Below are 22,798 nucleotides of genomic sequence, written 5' to 3'. Positions count from 1 at the left end.
ATTTTCTCAGATTCCACATTTATTGTCTAGTCATTAATTGTCGCAGTTCACAAAAATGTTATTATACGGCGTAAGCGTTGTACTACATGAGTTTTCTATTACGAAACAATTAAAATATAGAGTAGTATTATTATTAAACTGATTTTGGACTATTCATTAATTTGGATCTTTAGCCGACAGTATATGTTCCTTTCTTTGAAGTTTGAAGCCATGTGTCGAATATGTCGACTATTTTACAAAATAAAAATTTAATTTATATCCTGTGTCATAGTCATGCGAAAGTGACTATTGGGTGGTGTGATTCAGACTGGGTGACGTGGAAACGGAGAGTCGTGGATTGAACGGCGTTGGACTTGGATCCATCAAATTAACGAACAAACAAACTAAGGAATAAATATGAGAAATCTAGAAGCCTTTTGACGAGATGTGAAGTTTTACTTTGATTATTAAAAAAACAAAAAAAAAACAAAAACAAAACCACGAGTTTCACTTAGCAAAGAAGGAAAAACCATGAGTTTCACTTCAAGCACCTCTATTTTAACTTCAACTCAAAACAAAGTTTGAATAGCCTAAAATAAATAGTCCTAGTAATAAATAAATAAAAAATTGTACTAGTCCCATTTGGTCTAAACCCTGAATTTAGTACTTTGGATCGCAGTGGAACGTTAAAGATTGGCTGAAAAACAAGGCAACAAGACCATATAATTTAAAAAAAATATTATTTAAACCGAATCCACAGGTTAAAAGACGATGACCCATCCGATTTACAATAAAACACTTAACAAACGTACAACTTTTTTCCAAGTCAAACTCACCGACTAATTTGCCACCAATCGAGTTCACATGCACCAATAGTTACCAACTTCAACTAAACACTTGGAAACAACATATGTATATGCAATTTATTCAGCATTGTCACAATATGAGATGTAACCAAATTTACATTTTCAATTTTTTTTTTTTTTGCAGTTATTATAAGCAATTCATCCCTTTAAAAAAAAATTAATCTTGAGATCAAAATTTTTTTTGAAACAAGATTGCTGATCTATTTCACTAAATTAAGACAAACCTTAACTATTTTTCAACTTAAATTAGTTATTTAACTACATCACCCAAAAAAAGTCTCAAAAGAATTATCGATGTTGAAATCTACCGGAGGTTGCCCTGAGCAGCTTTCATATCAGTTCAAGCAAGAACCAAAGCAGTGAAAGTTAAAACACTACAATCGGCACAAGTAAACTATAGATAATATGGTGATACTAAGAAGAGTACAGCAATTAGATTGATCATATAATAATCGACCCTTATTTGTGTACCATGCAATAATCCAGTCATACAATAACTTACTAAAAAATAATTTGCAGGACTAAGCAAAAGATTATCCAGAGGTACTCCAGCCCTCCATAATAATACCTCACGTCAAAATGCCAAAAAAAAAAAAAAAAAAAAAAAACAAAAAGCTGGTTTTTTTTTTTTAGTGCTCCAAAACGCAACACAGCACAGAAAAAGAAGAAGCATCCAAAAAACTGACCAAATGCCCTCTCAAGAAAAGAGAAGACTCGCACGTTTTTACTTAACCACACAGATCTTGATCACCGAGGAAGTTCCGATGCGGTGGAGCGCCACGACAGCGTCCCCGGGCTTGCAGAGCTCTCTCTCGGTGGCCGATTTCAGAGCCGCCTCCAAAATCACCTCGGTTGACTCGGCGTCGGTTGACTTGGCCGACCCTTCGGCCAGCAAAGGAAGCAATCCCCTGTAGATGAGGCTGTGCCTCGCCGGAGACTCGTCGCTGCACGTCCAATCAAAACTGTCGGTCGTCAAAACCGGGACCACCACCGATAGGATCGGAACCGCCGGACGGTACTTCGCGACCAGCTTCGCGGTGGTCCCGCCACGTGTCATCACCACGATGAGCTTCGCCTTCGCCTTGTTGGCGGTCCTCACGGCCGAGGAAGCGAGACTCTCCAAGGGACTCATCGGGAGCGGAGTCGATCGGATCATCTCCTTGAATACGGCAGCGTAGTCGAGCGAAGACTCGGCTTCGATGCAGATTCGAGCCATGATCTTGACGGCGAGCTCGGGGTAAGCTCCGGCGGCGCTCTCTCCGCTGAGCATGACACAGTCGGTGCCGTCGAGGACGGCGTTGGCGACATCGGTGGCTTCGGCTCGGGTCGGCCTCGGAGACTTGATCATGGACTCGAGCATCTGGGTCGCGGTCACCACGGGTTTTCCGACGAGGTTGCACTTGTATATCATCATCTTCTGGGCCAAGAAGATCTTCTCCACCGGAATCTCCATTCCGAGATCACCACGGGCAACCATGAACGCGTCAGTCTCGCGCAATATCTCGTCAAAGTTGACGACTCCTTCCTGGTTCTCGACCTGCATAAACACCAAATAAAACCACATGTTTATGTTAAGACTATTTATTTGACTGTGTTTCAAATATAAATAGATTATTAGGGTTCATAAGAGAGAGATTAACTTATAGATACTAAACCTATCACAGCCAGAAAGTCCAAAAAAAAACCCATTTTTTTCTCACCCACGACAGGTTTATTTATGTCAATACACATTTTAATTGTGTTTGAAAAATAAATAATTTATTAGGGTTTATAAGAGATAACTTATAGATACATAATACATCACAGCCAGAAAACCCCAAAAAAAACCCAATTTTTTTCTTCACAACAAACCAACATCCCAACGAAACAACAAACAAAATAGAAACATAGCCATGGAACGATATTCCACATTCCGAGACCATCATCGTACCTTGGACATGAGCATGATGTTCTTGGAGTTCTGGGGTCCGAGAACCTTGCGGACATGGACGAGGTCCGACCCTTTGCGGACAAAGGAAAGAGCGATCATGTCGATCTTGTTCGGGACGCCCCACTCAAGGATGTCTTCCTTGTCCTTCTCGGTCAAGGTCGGGAGGTCAACGACGATACCGGGCAAATTGACGTTCTTCCTCTCTCCGAGCATGGCAGAGTTCTCGCAGCGGCACCGAACAGTCCCGGCCTTGGCGTCGCACGATATGACAGTGAGTGTGATCGTCCCGTCGGCGCAGAGAATGGTGTTTCCAGGCCTCAGGTCCACGGCCAGTTTCTGGTAGCTCATCGAGATCGTCTCAGGGTTGCCTTTGATGGTGTAGTCAGTGGTGATAGTGATGTCCTGACCCTCCTTCAGCTGGATGGGCTTGCCGTCTTGCAAAAAACCGGTCCGAATCTCAGGACCCTGAAAATTTAAGGAAAAAAAAAATATTGGTATTCATGCATATAGATTAAAAAAATATCACAATAATCATCAATCAAACCAAATCATATTGTTTTATTTTTCCTGAAATACATATAACCCGCATAAACCCCAATCAAACCCTAAATACAATCAACAAAACAAAAAAGGATCGGCTAAGAATAGCTGTATAGAGAGAGAGAGAGAACTTGTTTCTTTGAGGGAAAATTTGTTTTTAACTATCACAGCAATCATCATCAATACATACAAATAATGTTTTTTTTTTTCTAAATCACATATAACCCGCAAAATCCCTATCAAACCCTAAACTAGAAAAAGAAAGAAAAAAATTGAATGGTAAAATCTCAACAATTCTTCAAATTTTAATGTTATTTTCATTCAAATCGGAAAACTAAAACTATTTCCGAAACAACCAATCAATAAATCTCAGGAGCCTGAAAAAACAAAACAAAAAAAAAAGCTTCAACATAATCAATCAATCATGTCACGAGGCTGAATAAGACACGAATCGCATCGGAATCAATAGGAAAACTCGGTACCTTGGTGTCGAGCATGACGGCGCAGAGGATCTGAGTGTTGTGCATGGCGATTCGGAGGTTATCTAGGGTTTCCTGATGATACTCGTGCGTTCCGTGAGAGAAGTTGAATCTGGCGACGTTCATGCCGGCGCGGAGAAGCTTCTCGATCATCTCGACCGAGCGCGAGGCCGGTCCGAGCGTGCACACGATCTTCGTCTTCGGAACCCTACCGTCATCGGGGATCTCCTTCAGAATTCCCTCGATGTCTATGTTCGCCATTTTTTTTTCTCTCCGATTCGCTCAATACAAGGGTTTCAGATTTGGTAAAGTAAAAGCAGTCTAGAGAAAAGAGAGAGAGAGAGAGTAAAAGAGTCGAGTTTGGTTGAACTGGTATACACTTGTGTGCGCGTGCTTTACTTATCTCACCTTCTCTTCTCTCTCTCAAGCCTTTTATTTATTTTTTATTTTATTTTATTTTATTTTTATTTCCTAATTAATTTGCTCCAATGGGCTGAATGGAGTATTGCATTGGTGAACACATATAAAACGTTGAAATTTATCATTTAGTCAACGTTTCGTAAGTTTTTGATAAATGACCACGAAAATTTATATACAAAATTAAATTGACGTAAATACCATATAAAAATTTCCGCTCAAAATTTCCCAAATTTTAAATTAAAGAAACTTTAATTTAAGCATTAATTAGTAATTGTGATAAAGAATGGAACGAAATACACCAAACACGTTATTACTATTTATTGTGTTTGTTAACTTTTTTATAAGTAAAGAAATCAATTATTCAGTTATTATGTTTATTTAGAGTTATTTTATTTTCCAAATAATTGTTCAAAATGATTTTGGAACATTTTAGGACAATTTGACAATTTTTTATATTACGTATTAACAATTATTTACAGTTATTAATTTTTTCTTGCATATTAACGATTATTTACAATTATTAATTTGTATTTTATGAACATTGTTGAAGTCAACCTTTCAAAAGTAGGTTTTTCCCCATTTATCAAACTGTACGTTGTTGATACAAGAATTGACGTTCATATATATTTTTTTTAATAAGTTATTTATGTTAATTATCGATTAAAAAAAAGTACACCATTTTATACATGTTGTAACTGTTAGTAACTATTATTTACAACTATTTACACATATTAGTGTATATTGTAACGTCAATATTTGAATCTGGTTCTGGTTCAGAAGACATGTTCTTGCTCTGATTCTCTACCAATGAGAACCTAGTTCCACATAATTTGTCCTCCGCGCCGCGATTCGCTTCACGCCGAAATGAAGCAAATCAATCGATCGATTCCAAAAGGCAAAGATTAAATGCAACACAACAATCAGAATTCACAATCAAATTCAAATTCAAAATCAAAATTCAGAGACAGGTCCACAACAAGGAGAAAAAATCAATTCATTCAAGAGAGAGAGGACTTGTAATTGCTATAGAACCTTTTGTAAGGAAAAATTTGCTTTGATTGGCCAAAAGAAGCAAGGAATAGTAAAATTGAATTTGTTATGAATCCGGAGTTGGAAAAAATGAAAAGGAAAAAAAAAGGCTTGATAAGAGGTTTCATCAAAAAGTTAAATGCCATTCTGAATTTCGTTGCAACAATGTAAAGCTTCATTTATTTCTTTATGGCAATGGCTTGGGTCTCCACGGAGACTTCACATTTGTCGTGTCATTTATTCATTGAGGACTGTTTGAAGTTCATGACAACTTCTATGCCATTATCGGATCTTTATGCAATTTGGGTATTGCGAGGGACTATTTGGGCAATATTGGGGATATGAAAGAGGTTCTAAGTTAGGTGGAGCCAGATTGCTTACCGCCGGTGAATGCTATGCGAATGCAAAAAGTCCAATGGGATACTTCATTGCAACAAGTCAAGAGACCATATTCCATGGAATTTCATATATGAGAGCAATGTTGACATCTTCTTATTTTCGAAACTCGAGCCCTCCAGAGTCCTTTGGTTGACACAAAAGAGTCCCAGTAGATAATGGCCATATACCTCTCGTCACCAAATTTTCCACAACCAAAAACCCGTGAGAATTTTTCAAGAGAGACGCAAAAATTCCACGGCATCTTGAAGATAGACATGGAATAAGTAGCAATATTTTGAACCACCGATTTGACAAGCGTTATTCTCCCGGCCTTCAAGATGATCATGAACTTTCTTCTTTAAGAAGGCAAATGTGAAAGACCAACTTCTCTTAAGAATCAACGGGTTGCCAAATAGACAAGGTTCGCCTCACATTCACTCATCCGAAAACTGCATATAATGACAGTCCTCAAATTCTCGTGGCAATTTCTAGAGAAAAAGACCCCGAATTTCGTAAGTTAGACCTCTTAACTGGACCACCATTAATATATCTAAACCCGATTCCATACCTCTCGAACCTCATGAACAATAGCCCGACAAAAGAGCATAGAATCGTCTACGGACGACGAGTACGAAATAGTAGGTACTCCCCTCTCGATTTGAATTCTGTGAAAGTAACCCTTCATTTCCTCCCTTAAAAGAAGCGTAAAAAAGACTTTCGAGGACGATATGAAGATATAAGTAGAAAAGTAAATCCCCTTAACGAAACTTCTCTCAAGCATTGATTCTTGAGTAAGCTACCATTAACATTGCCGACTAAGGTCATTAAACTTCGACGAAAAACCAAATTTCTGGATAAGGCCCAATGAACTTCACCAAAAAATCAAAACAATTGAGGACCTTGAACAAAAACCCTCGAGTTCTTGTGAATCGTGATTGTGAGAGTTCTCTCTGAAAAAAAAATAGGCTACTAAAGGAACTTTAATTTGATCAAATTTTAATTAGCCGAAATAATAAGTTGTTACAATTTAATACGTAAGTATGAATTTACAGCAATAATCACTTTGCTCGTACATGCAAATTCTACTAGTTTTACAGCAATAATCACTTTGCTCGTACATGCAAATTCTACTAGTTTTACAGCAATAATCACTTTGCTCGTACATGCAAATTCTACTAGTCATTATTCCATCTATCTATTTGCACATAAGATTTAACTTTAAATCAACTACTTCAAAGAAGAACATAGTAAAAATTAATAAATAAATAAATAAATAAACAAAATAAAAATTGAGACTAGAAATTGTAGGAGCTTCTCTTTTCAAGAAGCACCTCAAAAAATAAGAGTATGCCACTTATTGTGACAAGCACACGGTATTCTTTAGTAAAAGGCGAAAGAATAGTTCGCTTTGTGCTTATCACGTGGCTGCTTGACTTTGAAATTAGATAAACTGTTGTATTTATATTTCTTTGCGTAGTGTATTGCTTTATGTTGTTTCGATGTGGGACTGTTTCTTAGTAACAAAACCGAACATGATACCAAAGTGCTTTGCCTTTGTCTCTCTCTGGGCATTGGACAGTGGTCAAGTTCTTCCAAACTTCCTTCTCACGGAAATTTGCAAAGAAATAAACATTTGCTTTGGTTTGCTTAAGGAAGCATGAATTTGTAAAGAAAATAAACAGTGGAAAGTACTTATGTCTTCCTTCTCATGGAAATTTGTAAAGAAAAAAACATTTGCATTGGTTGGCAAAGGAAGAAAAACAAAAAATACGATAGGCTTCAGAAACAATTTAAATGCCATTCCGAATTTAGTTGAACTTGAACAACGTTCTTTCCTTTTTGTATACTATCAACTATCAAATATATAGCTAAATTAAATCATTTGGTAAAAAAAAACGTGAGTAGTCTCACAATACTATAGTACTACCACCGTTGCTTTAAAAACCTTCCATTGTTGTTTTGGTTGTTTTTTCAGATTGTATGTTGGTTCTACGTTTAAAAAATTGCATCTAAATGACATCAAAATCTATATAGATTACGGTTTTCCAATTAAACACCTATCTTACGATTCAACATAAAATATGGATCGTACTGTTTTTTTTTTTTTGACAGGACATAGTCGAGCTTATAGTTTTTTAGTATGTGAGTTTAGAATAGTTATATGATCCTTAAGCGATGAATTTTGTACCAGACTTCTTCACCAACATCATAAAAACAAAAAATAAAAAGACCAAGAAAATGGCCAATTTTTTATCGGTGTTGCTAGCTGTTATTTTCGAACCACTCAGGTCAAGGCCACAAAGAAAATAAAATATATACCTGTACTTATCTTGGAACGAGCAAATATGCATTGTTTCGCGAAACATTCAATTCATTTTTGTAAATAGTCATAAGCTAGAATAGCCAAATTTTTATCAGAAAAAACCGGGAAAAATTAAAATTTTGTGATATTAAAGATAGTCTAATTGACTAATTGTGGGTGAAATCCCTAATGCCAAAAGAAAATGAGGTTACCGAGTTTGTTACAACTCCGAGTCAATGGAGAGAGAGAGGCTAATTTATCCAACTATTTGGTTAGACAGAGAAAAAGAGTTAAATTGTTCCTTCTAATCAGTGTTATTATATTCATAAAACGCTAGGCACAAATTAGCCCACATCTGTATCACTACTAATTTTTTCCACAACATGAAAACACAGGATTTTTTTTTTTTTTTTTTTTTGACATTTAGTATTATCAAGGAAACAGTTTCTCTGAAATAGTTTAGTCCTCTTACTCTAATCTTATGACTATAACCATAATCAAACCCGGCACTCACGAGCGTTTTGGTGGAACGTATTGCACTCTCTCGTCTTCGCACAAATTCTGCACCGTGTCAACCAAAGAAAGAAAAAAAATTGGTTGATTATGATCAGCATGATTTTCAAGAGAGAAAAAAAAAAGGTTCAAAAGCTTAAGTGGAAAGAAACACAAAGCAAGAGATCAATATTCATATCTGGCACTGTCTTTTGCAACCTATTATACTCTCAAGAAATTAAAACAAACTCTGGAAGGAAAAAAAACATCAAGATAGATGTTACTTTTTCACCCTCCTGAACAATAAGTAATAGAGAGAGCAAAAGGATATGAAATTTTTTTGTTTTTTCTACAAAACTATTAAGTTAACTTCGAACCATCTGAAACAAGTCTTCTCTTCTTATAAGTTTTACAACTGTGACACTTCTTTCAACAAGTAATTGAGAAATCCAGAGACTATATATAATGCAAAAATACCACAATTGAAGATTTACTTACACTAACAAAGAATCTGAAATTGCAGAGAATTAGCTAAAAAGAAGTATAATTTTTCAATGTCAAACATGCATTTGTGAACAAAAAAAGTCAATGATCCATTACCTGCAAGTCCTCTGGGAGAGCCTCTGAGACAGCGAGAGTGTAACAACCGGGTACAAATTTCCCTAAAAAATATAGATTTTTTTTTTCAAAAACAACTCTCAATTCCTTGACATTGCAAATGAATATAAGGCACATTTCAGAATAAAATAAAAAATAAAATACCAATTCTCAACCAGCGAGCTGCCCAGCTTCGAGATGGATCCATCACGGAGATTATCCTATAATTTATTATTTTATTATTATTATTATTATTTTGTTAATTTAAAAGACATCGTGACAGGTTTCACAGAGAAGAGAACAAATTGAAATAAATAAAAAAGAGAAAATACCCATTGAAATTAGGAGTGGTACAATCGACGACGCGCTCATGATCTTCGTCCATCTTGAAGAAAGGGCAATTTTCGCATCCTGATGCTCTGAACTGTAATGCAAATACAGAAATGAATCTATGGTATGAAAAATCCCATAAAACCCTAACCCGTGAAGAAAGTTCAAAGTTTTAGAGGCAAAAAAGGACCTGATCGTAGGTCTTGACTAGACGACAACGAAGGCAAGCTCTGAGCTCGTGTCCGAAGCTCGTCGGAATTTGGGCCGGTGGTGCTGAGCTTCCCATTTTCCCTCTCTCTCTCTCTCTCCCTCTCTCTCTCTCTTCTGATTGTCACTATTTTTCTTCTCCTCTGGACTGGAAAGTGGAAACTCTATTTCTGCTTGAGAGATTTAATGAAATTTACAAATTTATACGCATATTCATAAAAATATACAAAGTGATCTCAAATTTACAATTTGGTTACAAGGATACACCTAAACTTATGTACTTTTAATAGTTTTATCAAATAAAAATGAGAAGTCATTCAGCCAACTAACACACACACACGAGAAAAGAAAGGATGCTTTGCTTCGAGTTTCAATTGGGAAATTTCACAAGAGAAATTTCATTTTCTAAATCTGAAAGTTATGAAAATATCTCAATTACACCTATTAATTAAAAAATAATTCTAAATTGAACTTTTGTACCAATTTTGGACGAAAATACCCTTTGTAAGACCATATAACACTACTAATAACAAAAAGTTCATTCACTGCTTATTGAAAATCTATCATTCTCTCTCATTTTCTCATCATTTCGCGTAGCCAATTGGTTGAATTCCTTCAAAATGATAAGTATGCTTCTTCATTAATCTTTTTTAGCTTTAGTGATATAATTTGTGTATAATAAATAAAGTTGGTAGATGTAGGTTAAACTTTCCGGAATTTGACATTATTTCCAATGAAATCCGACCGTTTCGGATGAAATTCATGATTCCGATGAAATTCAAACAGAAAATCCGACCAATTCCGACCCTTTTCGACCAAATCCGATCCTTTCAGACCAATTCCGACCGAATCCGATGGATTCCGATGGTATTCATCAGAAATTTCCAGTTTTTCAAAAAAAAAAAATATGTATTTTTACCTCCAAATCTCATTCAAATCAACCTAAAATAACTAATAAGCACTAAAATCTTGTATCCTATCAATCCTACACTAATCAAACCATGAAAAAAACATAAAAAAAAACTATTTTTTTTTTTTTGTCATTTTGGGTTATGGCACTTTGAGAGCTTGAGACCTTGAAGTGGTGTGGTGGAGGTCGGATTTGTGGTGGTTTCGGTCGGATTTGGTGTGGTGGGCATCGGATTTGAGGTGGTGGAGGTCGGATTTATGTCTTTGGCATCAGATTGGTCTGGTGGGCGTCGGAATTTTGGGAGAGCAAGAGAGAGAAAGTGAGAGAGTGAGAGTGAAAGAGATGAGAGATGATGTATATTTGAATTGAGGGTATTTTCGTTCAAAATTGGTACAAAAGTCCAATTTTGGATTTTTTTAAGTAGTTGGTCTAATTGAGATATTTTCATTATTTTCGAGTCTAGAAAATGAAATTTCTCTTTCAGAAAGTATGTGCTATATTGAGGTGATATATAGTTAGTATGTGCTAAAAATAGAAAATATGGAATGCATGTGCAAATTGACTTCAATGGCATGACACATACTTTTCAAATAAAACATTAAAAATCTAATCACTTCCTCTCTTTCTCTTCCCACTAACACACCAAACATACACAAGCTTCATGCCGCCCACCGAAGCTTCAAGCCTCCAAAGCTCGCAAGCACGCCATCCGCGCCCTCGCAAGCTCTCCTTTCGTCAAATCATCGCCGGAAAAGGTTTGTAAAAGAGATTTAATGTTTTATAGTAGTTGAATGTTAGATTCGTGGATTGGTGTTGGTGTTTGACTTGATACATTTGAGGAGTCTCTGCCGGTGGAGAGTGAGAAGAGGTGCCTTGAAGAGTGTCGAAAGAATTGAAGGTGCATGCCATATGCCCACGTGGCGGGCATTGGGTGCATGGTGTGGAGAGATGAGCTCCTCGATGTCTAGCACTTCGAGAGCGGCGGCCAAACTCTGAATTATTTTAAGTGGCACTTCGAGAGCGACGGCCAAGCTCCTCGATTAACAAGAACTATGTTAATGGCTTTGGTGGCAAATTTCTTTGTCTCCTGAGCCGCTTTCCACTAGTTGTTTGCCAAGTTGCTCTAGAGGTTAAACATATGTCTCAAAGTGTGTTCTCTTCATCTTTGCACTACTAACAAAGTAAATTTTACGCGCAAAATAATTATTAAAAAAAAAAAAAAATCATTGCAATGAATTAAGCCTAAGAAAAATGACAAACAATGAGAGTTAGGTCTGAAATGGGCCTAATCATCGTGCCCATGTTAGGCCATACCCTAGGCTCAACCAAAACCCTTCAATAAGTCCGGTTTGGCTCGACTCTTTTTCGAAAAAGGCCGGTCCGGCCCAAAACCTCCAGAAAAAGAGGGTCGAACTTGTTAGCCCACACGCTACCCGACCCAATTGAGAGCACTAAGAGAAAGTTGACTGAATACATACGTATTGGAGTTTAGGTAGTTTGATAGTCTGGTAGTTTGTTTCTTTTGTCGTTCAATATGTACGACAAGTCGTTTTAGCTAAGTTAAGTGATTTGCTTGCCTACATGGCATTTCCTTTGTTTTACCTGATGGGTGCTTGTTTGAAAACACATCAATCATTCTTTTTTCGAATTAATGAAAATCATTTAGAAGATTTCAATTCTTGTTTCTTCTTCTTCTTCAATCTTATTCTTCGTTCTGTGTTTCAACTCCAAGAATGATAGAATGAAAAAAAAAAAAAAAAAAAGGCTTGGTTAAAACTTCTTGCGAGGAAACTCGTAGAATAATCTCACTTGAGGAAAAAATGCCTTTTACTTCTCATTGATAACTAATATATATCACAATAGTTTCCCATATGCAAACGGGAATATAAGGCCATCACCAAACTTTGTTCATACAAAATATCCGAGTTTTGAAAGTTATGAGCAGCCTCATTGATAAATTGTGTGTGTGTATGTGTGTGTGTTTTTTTTTCATTAATTCCAAATTTGGATTTCTTCCAGGATCACATCCATATATCAAAGAATTTATCAAACACGCTTCAAAGTCTCTATCTCCAGTTATATTTTTTGTTGATCAAGTTGTTAATTTTTCTTTAAGAGCATAAATGATGGTCCTTTTCTTCATCACGAATCTCCCCCACATCAAATTTCATCCGGTATTAATTTCCTTTAAAAGACTAATTTTCTATTTAAAAAAAAAAAGTTAATCAATATTCAGCCTTAATGGCCCCACAAATGAATAATTGGGTGATTTCGCCTCCACGTGGAAATTATAAAGAAAAACCAACCACCAAATACCCAAAGGAAAAGAAAAAAAGTGACCGTTACAAACTTGAACGTTAGGCCACCACAGAGTTTTATAATACCATCACGCAACTCTTGCTTTGCTATTAACAACACACTAGCTCGGATTCTTCTAAAAAAAACAAAAATTCTTTCATCTCCTTCACAATCAGAAAGAACCTCTCTCTCTCTCTCTCTCTCTCTCTCTCTCTCTCTCTCTCTCTCTCTCTCTCTCCACTGATTCTGATCAACAAACAAAAGATGGGTTTGGTATTTGTGATATCTCTACCATTGATTCTGTTCTGTTTGTTGCTGGGGTTCGGGTGTTACTTCTTGGGGCGAGCCAAAGGAAGACATGACGTTCGAACCAACAACGCTCAGGTCTACGGAGTTCCCACACCGCCACCTGGCGCCGATGCGTCTTCTCAGATCAAGCCCAACAATTCCTGTAACGTTCAAGTCAAGGTTGAGAACTAGACCACTTGGTACGGTTTTTTTTTTTTTTTTTTGACATGATTTGAGTTATTGTTCAGTACTTGTGCTTGATTACTGTATTTTTTTTTATTTTTTTTTGGAAATAAATAAAAAGTTTGTGTTGTATACTGGGGGTGTTTTTTGTTGGCTTTGATTTAGTGGTGAGGTGGTTACAAATTTGGGTACCATGAGATCTCTTGGATGTTCTTGTGCTTTTATTACTTTCGTTATTCAAAAGCTATGTTTAAAAATTTAATGAAAATTGAATTTATCACTTTGGTGGTTTCGCCGATCTGTATGATCCATGGATGGGTTGTAAAAAGGGGTAAAATTCTTTAATAGCGTTCAGTGTACCTGATTAGCTTGAGCGTCTAAATTATCCAAGAGTTTAATAATAACAATAGTAGTAATAATAATTAAGATCTGACGAACACCTTACCTTCTTAATAGTTCGACTTCCTGATGAATAGCAACCTCTTTCACCCTAAAATAATTAAGATCTGTAACAATGAATCGATATACAATATCATAATATTAATCAAATGATGAGAACAGACTTCGGACCAAAGGCTAAAAAGTATTGCTAAATTACTATTTGGAATTATTTTAGAGCACCCGGCCGATTCCTCAATGTAAAAAGAATGTTTCCGATAAATTAGATTAAAATAAATACTCAAAATTTGAGCCATTGCAGCAATGTTTTTCTTTCCCCTAGATTCTATCAACTCGGAGTTTTGCGATTTTGTTCGACGATGAGGTTTATTAAAAACTAGGCAGTTTTAGCTTCCTTGATCATGGTCTTGACAAAGAGTTCGCCTGCCCTATATGATGACCGGACCTGAAAAAACATAAATATAAGATGAATTATCTTGGTTCATAGATTTCTAAATTGAACTTGTCAAACAATATTTTCAGAAGCACTTGAACCATTTTTTTTTTTAAATCGTAAAAAAAAAAAAAAAAAAAAAAAAAACCCAACTACCATTTGTTTCATAAGCTGAACTTAGTTCAAATCATTCGAATTTACTTTCAATCAGAATTCTAATTGAAAATGGCCTCAAATTAAAGTATGAACTGAATCTAGTTCTTGTTTTATACCTAGAATTGAGAACTAAGGAACAATTACATATCAAATTATTTTGTTTCAGAGAGCACCACAGTCTAGAATTATTCGATTCAAACTCGTATTCCAAATTAAGCTTATTAAAGCTTTTGACCAGTCGTTATTTTAAATTTTCAATTCAAAACTGCATATCGGAATGGAACCGATGAACCAAACGGGGTTTTGTAAGCCAACCAAATTTCTAGGTCACCCAAGTTTTTTTTAGCAAAGACAACACATTTGATCGTCTATCAAGCCAAAAGAAAAAAAAAAAAAAAAAAAAAAAAAAAAAAAAAAAAAAAAACTTACCAATGGGCCACTGGCTACGTAACGGAACCCGATTGACTCTCCGTATTCCTTCCAAAAATCGAACTTCTCGGGCGTGACGTATTCTTTAACAGTCAAGTGCAATGGAGTGGGCTGCGACAACATTATGAAAGTAATCTTTATTTTCCGTAGTTCGATAGCACTGAAAAAGCATTTTTGCATGTAAATAACGGTGACTCACTTGTAAATACTGTCCCAGTGTCAATATATCAACGTCTATCTCCCTCAGATCAGCCATGGTTTGCTTCAGCTCGTCGTCTGACTCTCCGAGGCCGAGCATTATGGAAGACTTTGTAAACATTCCTTCTTTGCTCACCTTTGCGTGCTTCAGAACAGATAAGCTCTGCTCGTACCTGCATTGCTGAACAAATGTTAAAATCCCGACTACTAAACGAGGAGTGACACGCAAGCAATGGAGGTTATAACCGCAGAAAATCACAGAAGAGGACAATTATAATGAGCATATAAATACAAAATTCTCCAGATGGGCTTGTTTTCCGAACCAAAATCAAAAACTGCTGCTGGTAAATGTCAATATTATATACTGGACTAATCTATGTTGTTATCACATAATTAAAATGTGATAAAAAAAAATGCTTACATTTTACATATTTTCGACATAATTCGAGATCTATCAAACTTTCCACATATCGTTTTTTTGTTTCTCTGAATTTTTGTCAAAACAAGTTGTTGAATACTTAAATTGTTTGTCAGAAACTGCTCAAAGTTCGATTATTTAAGAAGAATAAAAACTGAATCTTGAGCTCAAATGCATGTATGACAAAAAGAAGTTAGATAAAAATCAAAGAACTGTTACAAAGAAAATGTTGCAGCTCACCCAGCTCGGGGATCACGAACGATTCGTTGGAGTCGTCTCACGGTCTCAATGTTGTGAGCAAACACGTCAAGTCCCGAGTGAGCCAAAGTGTCGACTGCTTTCAGGTCACCTCGGAAGTCAGAAGTTAAACACTCGACCATGATTTCAGGCTTGAGATTCTGCACAAAATAAAACAAAACCATGTGCATTGAATCAGTAACCTGTCAAAAGCACTTATTCGCTCAAACAACATAGCGCCGATTCAAAAGTAGACACTAAAAGGAGATGGGTAAAGGCTTCACCTTGAGGGCTTTGACTGTCTCTGCAAAATGTCCGCTTCCACCGTCGGGTATGTCATCTCGATCAACGCTTGTAAGCACAATATAATCCACACTAAAAATTTGATCCATAGAAAAGAAAATGACAAAAAATAAAAATAAAATAAAGAGTCACAAAATCAAGAACTATTGCCAAGCAAAAAACTTTTCTTTAAAGATCACTCATCAGACTACATGGCAAATTCACACACACGAAGTACGAAGTGCAAGAGGACAGTAACGATAATATTGAGGAAGAAAGTGGTGTAATAATTCTAGGTAGGTCTCACATGAGGAAATGAACCCACGAGAGCAAACGATGGACATGAACACTCACCTTAAGCCCTCCTAGTTGAATGTGACGACGTATTTCCAACAGTTAATGATATCACATCAGAAATTTTGAACTTAAGAAGGTTTATATCACATGGTTACTCAGCTCGTTGTCGATTGGCTTTGAGATGAAATCAGACAATACTATAACACGATCAAAGTTCAAACGAGCACTTCATCAAAACTAATAACGAACGAAACAGTGACAAGCTCACATTCATTCAATTGCAGCCATTAATACCGATCATCGACTCTCCTAAAGCTATCGAATCTATGTTCTTAACTCCCTATCATCCATTACCATATGTCAGCTCATCTCTAGTGATTCGTGTTCATGCTCTTATCACATGTTATTATGTATGATGACAATAGCAAGATTTCACAAAAGCTAAGCTTAATTTCCCCTCCAAAAAAAATAAAATAAATAAATAACGTGTCATTATAATTCTAACGATGATGTATTTCAGATTGTTAAAGAATATACCACAGCACAAAAGATAGAGAGACTTTTACACTGTTCCCAAACGAATAAAATAAAAAAAGAGAGTGACTGACCCCCAAGAAGCGATCGCAATGGCGGTGTTGAGCGGCTCTTTGGGATCGGGAGGCGGAGGAGAACGGCTGGTCTTGACGGCGCAGAAACGGCATCCTCGAGTACAGGTATCGCCGAGGAGCATGATGGTGGCGGTGGAGACGCCGTCATCTCCGCCGTTCCAGCACTCGCCGATGTTAGGGCACTGAGCTTCCTCGCAGACTGTGTTTAGTCCCAGCCGAGACAGAGACTCCTTCACCTCGCCGAACTTCTCTCCCACCGCCGCTCTCTGCCGAAGCCACGCCGGCTTCTTCACGCTCGGATCTCTCCCCGTCGCCGAACCGACGATTCGAAGGCTCGGATTCACTGACGATGGTGAATGCTTCGATGATGACTGTGTCGTCGTCGTCGTTCGAACGGGGATTATTCGGTGGTGGAATTGCTGCTGAAGCATATTTGTTGTCTTTGGATTGATTTCGGGATTTGGAGTTCTCGAGTTTTGAATTTGTAGATGAATGGGGTTGATGTTTATGTTGAACACATGTGTTTTTATTTTTGTTTGGTTTCTTGAGATCTCCGTCGCAGTGTTTGTTTTAACTCTTTTTTTGAAGAGTTGGTTGGTTTCGTTCGTTCAACTCTTTTCCCCAACCTTTGGTAATTTTTTTTTTTTTTTTTTTTTTTACAGCAAATTTTTTATTTATCACTAAACATATTAAGTAACAGAAATAAGTATTTATTGGCGTCAAAGGCTCAAAATAACTGTTGTTACCAAAATATGTATTTTTTTTAGACTTTGTAAGGGGGATACTCTATGAATATGGTATATAATATATTATCTTATGTAGACCTCTGAATTAGACTTGCATGCAAAATTATTATTATTATGGTTGATGTTGGACTTCGTCTTTCATTAATAACACACTGAAACATTCTTTTAATTCTCCTGGTTTCATATGAAACCGAAGTCTACAAGAATAACAAGAAATGACCTGAGGTCCAACGGTATTCCTATTTCAATGATGGTGGTTTCGGAGTAGATCCGTGGACATTGGGTTCTCGAATGATGGAGGACAGGACTCAGTCATATTTCTTTCCCAAATTCCCTTTATGGTATGAGAGGGAGATCCTCGAGGTGCTCCATTGTAAATGCTCGAGGTACGAGAGGACTCTATCAAGGCTTCGCCTTAGGATTGGTTCGGCACTTATATGGACTTAGCCGTTCTTTCCCAAAATACTAATCAATAATAGAAAAAGGTTGTATCACATCGAGATGTCGATTCGTCTCTGGATCAAGTTCAGCACCAGACAAATGTGACCCGAAATTGTAAAGTTGGCCTAATAAAAGCAAATCATCGACATTACATCAATTTTATAATCGCGAGGTGATTTAGCTCGCTCAACTGAAGACTAACATATCCCCCTGAATACCTGGACAATGCTTATCCACCGAAGTACGCATCCCATAACCACTCCAAGAAGATCGGATCAACCTCGACAAGTGTCGCGCTGAATGATGGATAGATTCGAACTTAACGCACGACATGGCCCAGAAGACCGGAGTTCGCTAACCACTCCCTCCAGCAATAAATACCCGATTGATAGGCTTAATTACGCACGTGACAACCGCTTATTATTACTTCTCCTTTGTTAATATTACCCCTTGTAATCGTTTTGATAAAGTTCTTAATAAAAAAAATCCCTGCTTGTGTTTTTGGAATTTATCTCTCTTTTGTTCATACGTTGGAATTGAGTTTAAACTAGTTACAAAGATTCTGAGGCCCAACACAAATTCAAATCGACTCAGTTTCGTCACAAGTTGTCGAAACTGTTTTGGTGTGATTCTTCTCGTAAAAAATTATCAATATTGTTTCTCTTTACCTCATAAGAGAAAGCTGAAATAGGGCTTAAACTAGTTACTATTTAGTCCCTAGCTTTTAATTTGTGTTAATAGGGACACTAGGGTAATTATATGGTATTTTGTTGGCACTCAAGTTCTATTGCTCTTTTTTTTTACTTCCTGTAATTTCCAGATGTGTTGCCTGGAAAGCTACAAAATAAACTTCATCTAGAGAACACTTCAAAACTTTTTCTAAAACATATCATTTAAAGAAAACATTACTCATAAACTCAGCTTGAATCTTTCCGGTAAAAGCGACAAATGATCCGCCATATAGCCTTCGCTAATCTTTCTTTATGCAACACGTTTCACGAGCAACGGTTACTTTGGACCAAGATTTTGATCAGACGGCGCATTCTCGGTGGATTCTTCTGAATCCGAACCATCGTCAACCATTCTCTCGAGTGAGTCCATATCTCCTGCTTCGGACAGTGTGTGGATCCGGATTTGCTCTGCGTCCTCACTGAGATTTATTATAGAAAGAAACGCAATCGATGAGCATGAAAATCAAAGCACTGAAATGATTCAGATAATGAGGCTTTTTAAGAGTCAAGAATGCCTACTCTGAAACACCGAATATCTCCTTGATAACTAGAGAGTTATCCTTGGAACCGAATTCAGGCAGCTGCGACAAATACGAAGAACTACGTTATAAATACGATAAGGACTCCGAACACTGCTGGAAATTATTTCGAAATGATGTCACATTGACCAGAATGACTCTTTTTTGTTATTTATTTATAGCTATTTGCAGCTTGGATTATGAAATGAATAAATAGATACAATGCCGAACACTTGTTCTTTATATCAGAAAGTTCTTGCCTGCCGAGGATTCATATGTATCATTTTATTAGTGTAACAAGCAAAACTACCTATTACAAATTAGGATATAGGGAGTGAAATAATTGTTTAAGAGATTTAATACATAGCTAACTTCACGTGTAATGGCTAGTAACAGTTAGCCTATAAATGGAGTGTTTTTTTTTTTTATATATAATTTTTCTTTTTTAATGCTTTCTCGATTGGTTTTACAACATGAAAGTAAACAAATAAAAGTTGTATATCATACAAGCGAGAAAGTTCATAAACACCGAAGCTGTTGATCAATTATATCTTTTGTGTGCGTTGTTAATTACCTACCTCAGAGAGATAGAACACCTTCGCGAACAGGCTCTGAACAGCGAGTTTTCTCTTGAAACCCCTTTCGGTATAGCCTGACATATTCATTACAACGGGACCTGAAGATCATATAACCAAAGCCGTCAGAAAATCGCCTTGTGCCATCTCTAAAAATCTCAATAAGTTATAAAACTCTCATTACACACATCAAAGCCAAGCAAGAGAGGTAATAATTATAACCTAACCTTTATTTTGCACAATCCTTCTCGAGACTTCGACTAGAACCTCATCAACCTGCAAGTCATCCAATCCAGAAGCTTTCCTGAGCTGGATTAAGTCGGCAACCGAATCTGGATTGAACGGCTTTTCGTTCAAAGCATATCGTATGTACTTGCGCAAAATCTCGTCGATGGCGAAACCCGTCTGGATACAAAGACAGTTCATTTTTTTATTATCAGTTTCTCGGTAGTTTGAGAGCTTTGAGTTTACGAAAGCTCGTGTCTGTTATTTCAGGTTAGCAAACCAAAAAGATCCGAAAGCCATTTATCTGGCTGTACTATTGCATAGAAGTCCTATTGTAAAGATGCCCAAAAATACCTCAATTTTATGAATTTTGAAATTTATCTACACTATATAAATGAGACTATATCCTCAAGAACATCAGTGAGATTTCGGATAGAGCATAACCACACAATTATCACCTATCCTCAGCATAGTTCATCCAATCGGCAAAAACTTATCAATAGCATTATCATACCAATCGGCAAAGAAAATTAATAATTACAATAATGATAATAAAACATTTATACTCACATTTTCGACAAGAGTCTTGAGCGCTTCAGGGGTTAATTCATCTCTTCCTTTCAGCAACAATTCATCTACGGATTTCAACAATGTGGCGTTTTTGCTCACCTGAATAGAACCAAACAAACATCAAATCATCAACAATTATCTCAAAAATTCTATAATCCCCTAAACCCTAAGAACTCAAACCCAAATCCAAATCCAAATCATTTACCAGTCTCTTGCGCTTGGCTTTGGGCGAAGTGAACTTCTTGAAAGTCCTGACGAACGCAATGACGAAAGTAACCCCGGCGTAGGCGAGAGGAAGAGCGAGAATCCACGGCAGAGAGCTCTTTCCGACTCTGGGCCCGGGAAGCGCCTGAGAGACTGAGCCGGTGAACTCGACCAAATCCAAGGCCTTCTCTTGGATCCACGGCAAGTCCTCTTCCACCTCAACGGTCTCTTCCTCCGATTTGACAGCCTCGCCGCTCTTTTTCCCGCCTTTTTCGTCGCTTCTCTGCGCTGACGTGACTGTGAGGCAAATCGGTCTCCGTGGTCCGATAACAGAGCGTCGAAGAGATGATGAAGAAGAAGGGAATGAAAGGAAGTTAGGGTTTGGACGAGGTCGGTGAAGAGGAAGCAATTGGGAAGCGAAAGAGCAAGAACAGTTAGATAACGCCATTTTTTTTTTTTAGAGGAAAGCGATTGCTTCGTTGCCGGTGACGGCAGAGCTAGAGCTGCAAATGAAACTATTTGACAAGAAAACAAATAACGATAAAAGAAAAATTTAGACTCAAAATTGAGAAAATATTACTATGACTTCTTAGTTAAAAAAATCCAAAATTGAATTTTTGACTCAAATTCGTTCAAAAATATCTTTTTATCCAATTTAACCTCTAATTTTTTATAAATTCCGATGAATTTCATCGAAACTCCACGGAATTCATTTGAATTCATCGGAACTAATCGAAAATTAGACGAGTTTCAATGATTTGGGTTAATTTTTACAACATAAAAAAAAACAATTAGATGTGATAAATCGCATCTAAATGTCAAAAAAATCTTTTTATTAATAAAAATGTTTAAAATATTTTTAGTTTCAAATTACTAATTTCATGAAAATAATATAAATATGTCTACTTTATTATTTGAGAAAATATCAACAGTATCACCACTGTTTAATCGAAATGCACGATTTATACCTTCAGTTTTCAGAAATATCAGACATATTCTTTTAATTTAATATAAATGACATATATCTCCAAAAAAAATATGATATATTGCAAATACCACAATTTTCGTTTATTTTTTTAAAAAAATTTGAACTAAATAACTTTTTTATTTTCTATTTCATATATAAAAAAGTTAAATTAAAAACTTTTTTTATAAAAAAGTTAAGGATATTTATTTATAAAGAGAAGTTTTGATTTTTTTTAATAAAAATTAAATAAATATTTATTTTATTAAGGGTATTTTGGGGAATTTAAATTATTTTTTGTAAAAAATAAATGAAAAGAGTGGTATTTGCAGTATAACATATTTTTAAGGAAGATATATATATCATTTATATTAAACTGAATGGATATGTCCGATATTTATAGGATCTAAAGATATAATTCGTGCATTTCGATTAAACAAAAATGATACTGTTGATATTTTCTCTTATTATTTTCATGAAATTACTAATTTAAAACTTATAATATTTCTTAGGATTTGATTCTTTAATTAGACTTCTTTTGTTCTCTAAAAAAAACTCGCAACAATACAATGAAGCCACGTTACGTTAATATTCCAGCATATTACTTTCTACAATTCACGCTATGTATTCATTCAATAAAACCTTTCCCTTTCAATTTCGTTCGCATTATATTAAATTACTTCGTTGTAGCGAGTTTGAGAATCTTCGACGTGAGTTCGAGGCCCGTATTAAAAATATTAAATCGATCTTTCGTATTGATTTGATCTTGGATTTTTCCGACTTCAACAATCATCTCTACCATGCGACGATGGAGTGTGCAAAGTAGAGACTTGATCACACTAATCACACCATTCACCGACCCGAAGATCACTTTCGAAATTCAGGCTTCCTTTGAGTTCGGAAGCATCTTTGCGAGCCAAAAATATTTTTATTGACCGATATTTATATGTTTGGACGCTCCAGAAAGAAGATGGTTCTCGCTGATTACAATCTTAACCGGCTCCGAGGTACATGTAGTTGTCGAAGAACTCCCCCACCGACATCCACTTTGCCAATCTAGCTCCTTAATTTTCACTAAAAGACTTGCGAGGCCTATGTGTGAAGAAGTTAAGACTTTCTTACAAATATATTATCCTTCA

The 22,798-nt window shown here is 36.3% G+C and overlaps 5 protein-coding genes and 1 non-coding gene across 6 annotated transcripts; 1 reads left to right on the top strand and 5 right to left on the bottom strand.

Moving 5' to 3' along the window:
- Positions 1-1,254: 1,254 nt before the first annotated feature.
- LOC149394321 (Pyruvate kinase family protein) lies at positions 1,255-4,214 on the bottom strand. The gene is made up of 3 exons (XM_089616807.1): positions 3,798-4,214; positions 2,776-3,240; positions 1,255-2,382 (listed from the first exon to the last, which is right to left on the bottom strand). The coding sequence occupies exons 1-3, from the start codon at positions 4,053-4,055 to the stop codon at positions 1,570-1,572; spliced, it is 1,536 nt and encodes a 511-aa protein (XP_089472933.1). The 5' UTR covers positions 4,056-4,214; the 3' UTR covers positions 1,255-1,569.
- Positions 4,215-6,930: 2,716 nt separating this feature from the next.
- Positions 6,931-7,048, bottom strand: LOC149394320 (U5 spliceosomal RNA). The gene has a single exon (XR_016299958.1). It is a non-coding gene; the product is annotated as a U5 spliceosomal RNA (small nuclear RNA).
- A 1,091-nt stretch (positions 7,049-8,139) lies between these two features.
- On the bottom strand, positions 8,140-9,722 carry LOC149394319 (transcription elongation factor SPT4 homolog 2). The gene is made up of 5 exons (XM_089617324.1): positions 9,533-9,722; positions 9,345-9,436; positions 9,178-9,233; positions 9,016-9,077; positions 8,140-8,484 (listed from the first exon to the last, which is right to left on the bottom strand). The coding sequence occupies exons 1-5, from the start codon at positions 9,626-9,628 to the stop codon at positions 8,434-8,436; spliced, it is 357 nt and encodes a 118-aa protein (XP_089473450.1). The 5' UTR covers positions 9,629-9,722; the 3' UTR covers positions 8,140-8,433.
- Positions 9,723-12,832: 3,110 nt separating this feature from the next.
- LOC149394318 (uncharacterized) lies at positions 12,833-13,508 on the top strand. Its single transcript, XM_089617584.1, has one exon. The coding sequence runs from the start codon at positions 13,022-13,024 to the stop codon at positions 13,235-13,237; it is 216 nt and encodes a 71-aa protein (XP_089473710.1). The 5' UTR covers positions 12,833-13,021; the 3' UTR covers positions 13,238-13,508.
- A 357-nt stretch (positions 13,509-13,865) lies between these two features.
- On the bottom strand, positions 13,866-17,199 carry LOC149394317 (Radical SAM superfamily protein). The gene is made up of 6 exons (XM_089617583.1): positions 16,686-17,199; positions 15,783-15,873; positions 15,502-15,659; positions 14,845-15,016; positions 14,646-14,756; positions 13,866-14,072 (listed from the first exon to the last, which is right to left on the bottom strand). The coding sequence occupies exons 1-6, from the start codon at positions 17,114-17,116 to the stop codon at positions 14,004-14,006; spliced, it is 1,032 nt and encodes a 343-aa protein (XP_089473709.1). The 5' UTR covers positions 17,117-17,199; the 3' UTR covers positions 13,866-14,003.
- A 1,425-nt stretch (positions 17,200-18,624) lies between these two features.
- On the bottom strand, positions 18,625-21,231 carry LOC149394316 (ribosomal RNA small subunit methyltransferase J). Its single transcript, XM_089616727.1, has 6 exons — positions 20,697-21,231; positions 20,492-20,590; positions 19,924-20,101; positions 19,700-19,797; positions 19,123-19,184; positions 18,625-19,022 (listed from the first exon to the last, which is right to left on the bottom strand). Exons 1-6 carry the CDS (start codon positions 21,141-21,143, stop codon positions 18,881-18,883), a joined length of 1,026 nt encoding a protein of 341 aa, XP_089472853.1. The 5' UTR covers positions 21,144-21,231; the 3' UTR covers positions 18,625-18,880.
- Positions 21,232-22,798: the final 1,567 nt, after the last annotated feature.

The sequence above is a fragment of the Urtica dioica genome, chromosome 6 (genome assembly GCF_054948205.1).
Source record: "Urtica dioica subsp. dioica isolate 48M chromosome 6, U.dioica_male_clone48M_v1_H2, whole genome shotgun sequence".
In the NCBI taxonomy this organism is placed as follows: domain Eukaryota; kingdom Viridiplantae; phylum Streptophyta; class Magnoliopsida; order Rosales; family Urticaceae; genus Urtica; species Urtica dioica.
Note: the sequence above shows the minus strand (reverse complement) of the source record. Positions and strands in the feature narration are given on the sequence as shown.

What these genes read in the sequence shown, in the direction of transcription:
- LOC149394321 (XM_089616807.1), bottom strand. Translation starts at nt 4,055, where the DNA reads ATGGCGAACATAGACATCGAGGGAATTCTGAAGGAGATCCCCGATGAC. An exon ending in CCGTCATGCTCGACACCAAG is followed by an intron (nt 3,241 to 3,797) that starts GTACCGAGTTTT and finishes TTAAATTTTCAG; the next exon opens with GGTCCTGAGATTCGGACCGG. An exon ending in ACATCATGCTCATGTCCAAG is followed by an intron (nt 2,383 to 2,775) that starts GTACGATGATGG and finishes GTGTTTATGCAG; the next exon opens with GTCGAGAACCAGGAAGGAGT.
- LOC149394319 (XM_089617324.1), bottom strand. Translation starts at nt 9,628, where the DNA reads ATGGGAAGCTCAGCACCACCGGCCCAAATTCCGACGAGCTTCGGACAC. An exon ending in AGCTCGCTGGTTGAGAATTG is followed by an intron (nt 9,078 to 9,177) that starts GTATTTTATTTT and finishes TATATTTTTTAG; the next exon opens with GGAAATTTGTACCCGGTTGT. An exon ending in CTCTCCCAGAGGACTTGCAG is followed by an intron (nt 8,485 to 9,015) that starts GTAATGGATCAT and finishes GACACGGTGCAG; the next exon opens with AATTTGTGCGAAGACGAGAG.
- LOC149394318 (XM_089617584.1), top strand. Translation starts at nt 13,022, where the DNA reads ATGGGTTTGGTATTTGTGATATCTCTACCATTGATTCTGTTCTGTTTG.
- LOC149394316 (XM_089616727.1), bottom strand. Translation starts at nt 21,143, where the DNA reads ATGGCGTTATCTAACTGTTCTTGCTCTTTCGCTTCCCAATTGCTTCCT. An exon ending in AAGCCAAGCGCAAGAGACTG is followed by an intron (nt 20,591 to 20,696) that starts GTAAATGATTTG and finishes GGTTCTATTCAG; the next exon opens with GTGAGCAAAAACGCCACATT. An exon ending in AAGGATTGTGCAAAATAAAG is followed by an intron (nt 19,798 to 19,923) that starts GTTAGGTTATAA and finishes TATGATCTTCAG; the next exon opens with GTCCCGTTGTAATGAATATG.
- LOC149394317 (XM_089617583.1), bottom strand. Translation starts at nt 17,116, where the DNA reads ATGCTTCAGCAGCAATTCCACCACCGAATAATCCCCGTTCGAACGACG. An exon ending in ATTGCGATCGCTTCTTGGGG is followed by an intron (nt 15,874 to 16,685) that starts GTCAGTCACTCT and finishes TCAAATTTTTAG; the next exon opens with TGTGGATTATATTGTGCTTA. An exon ending in AGACAGTCAAAGCCCTCAAG is followed by an intron (nt 15,660 to 15,782) that starts GTGAAGCCTTTA and finishes TATTTTGTGCAG; the next exon opens with AATCTCAAGCCTGAAATCAT.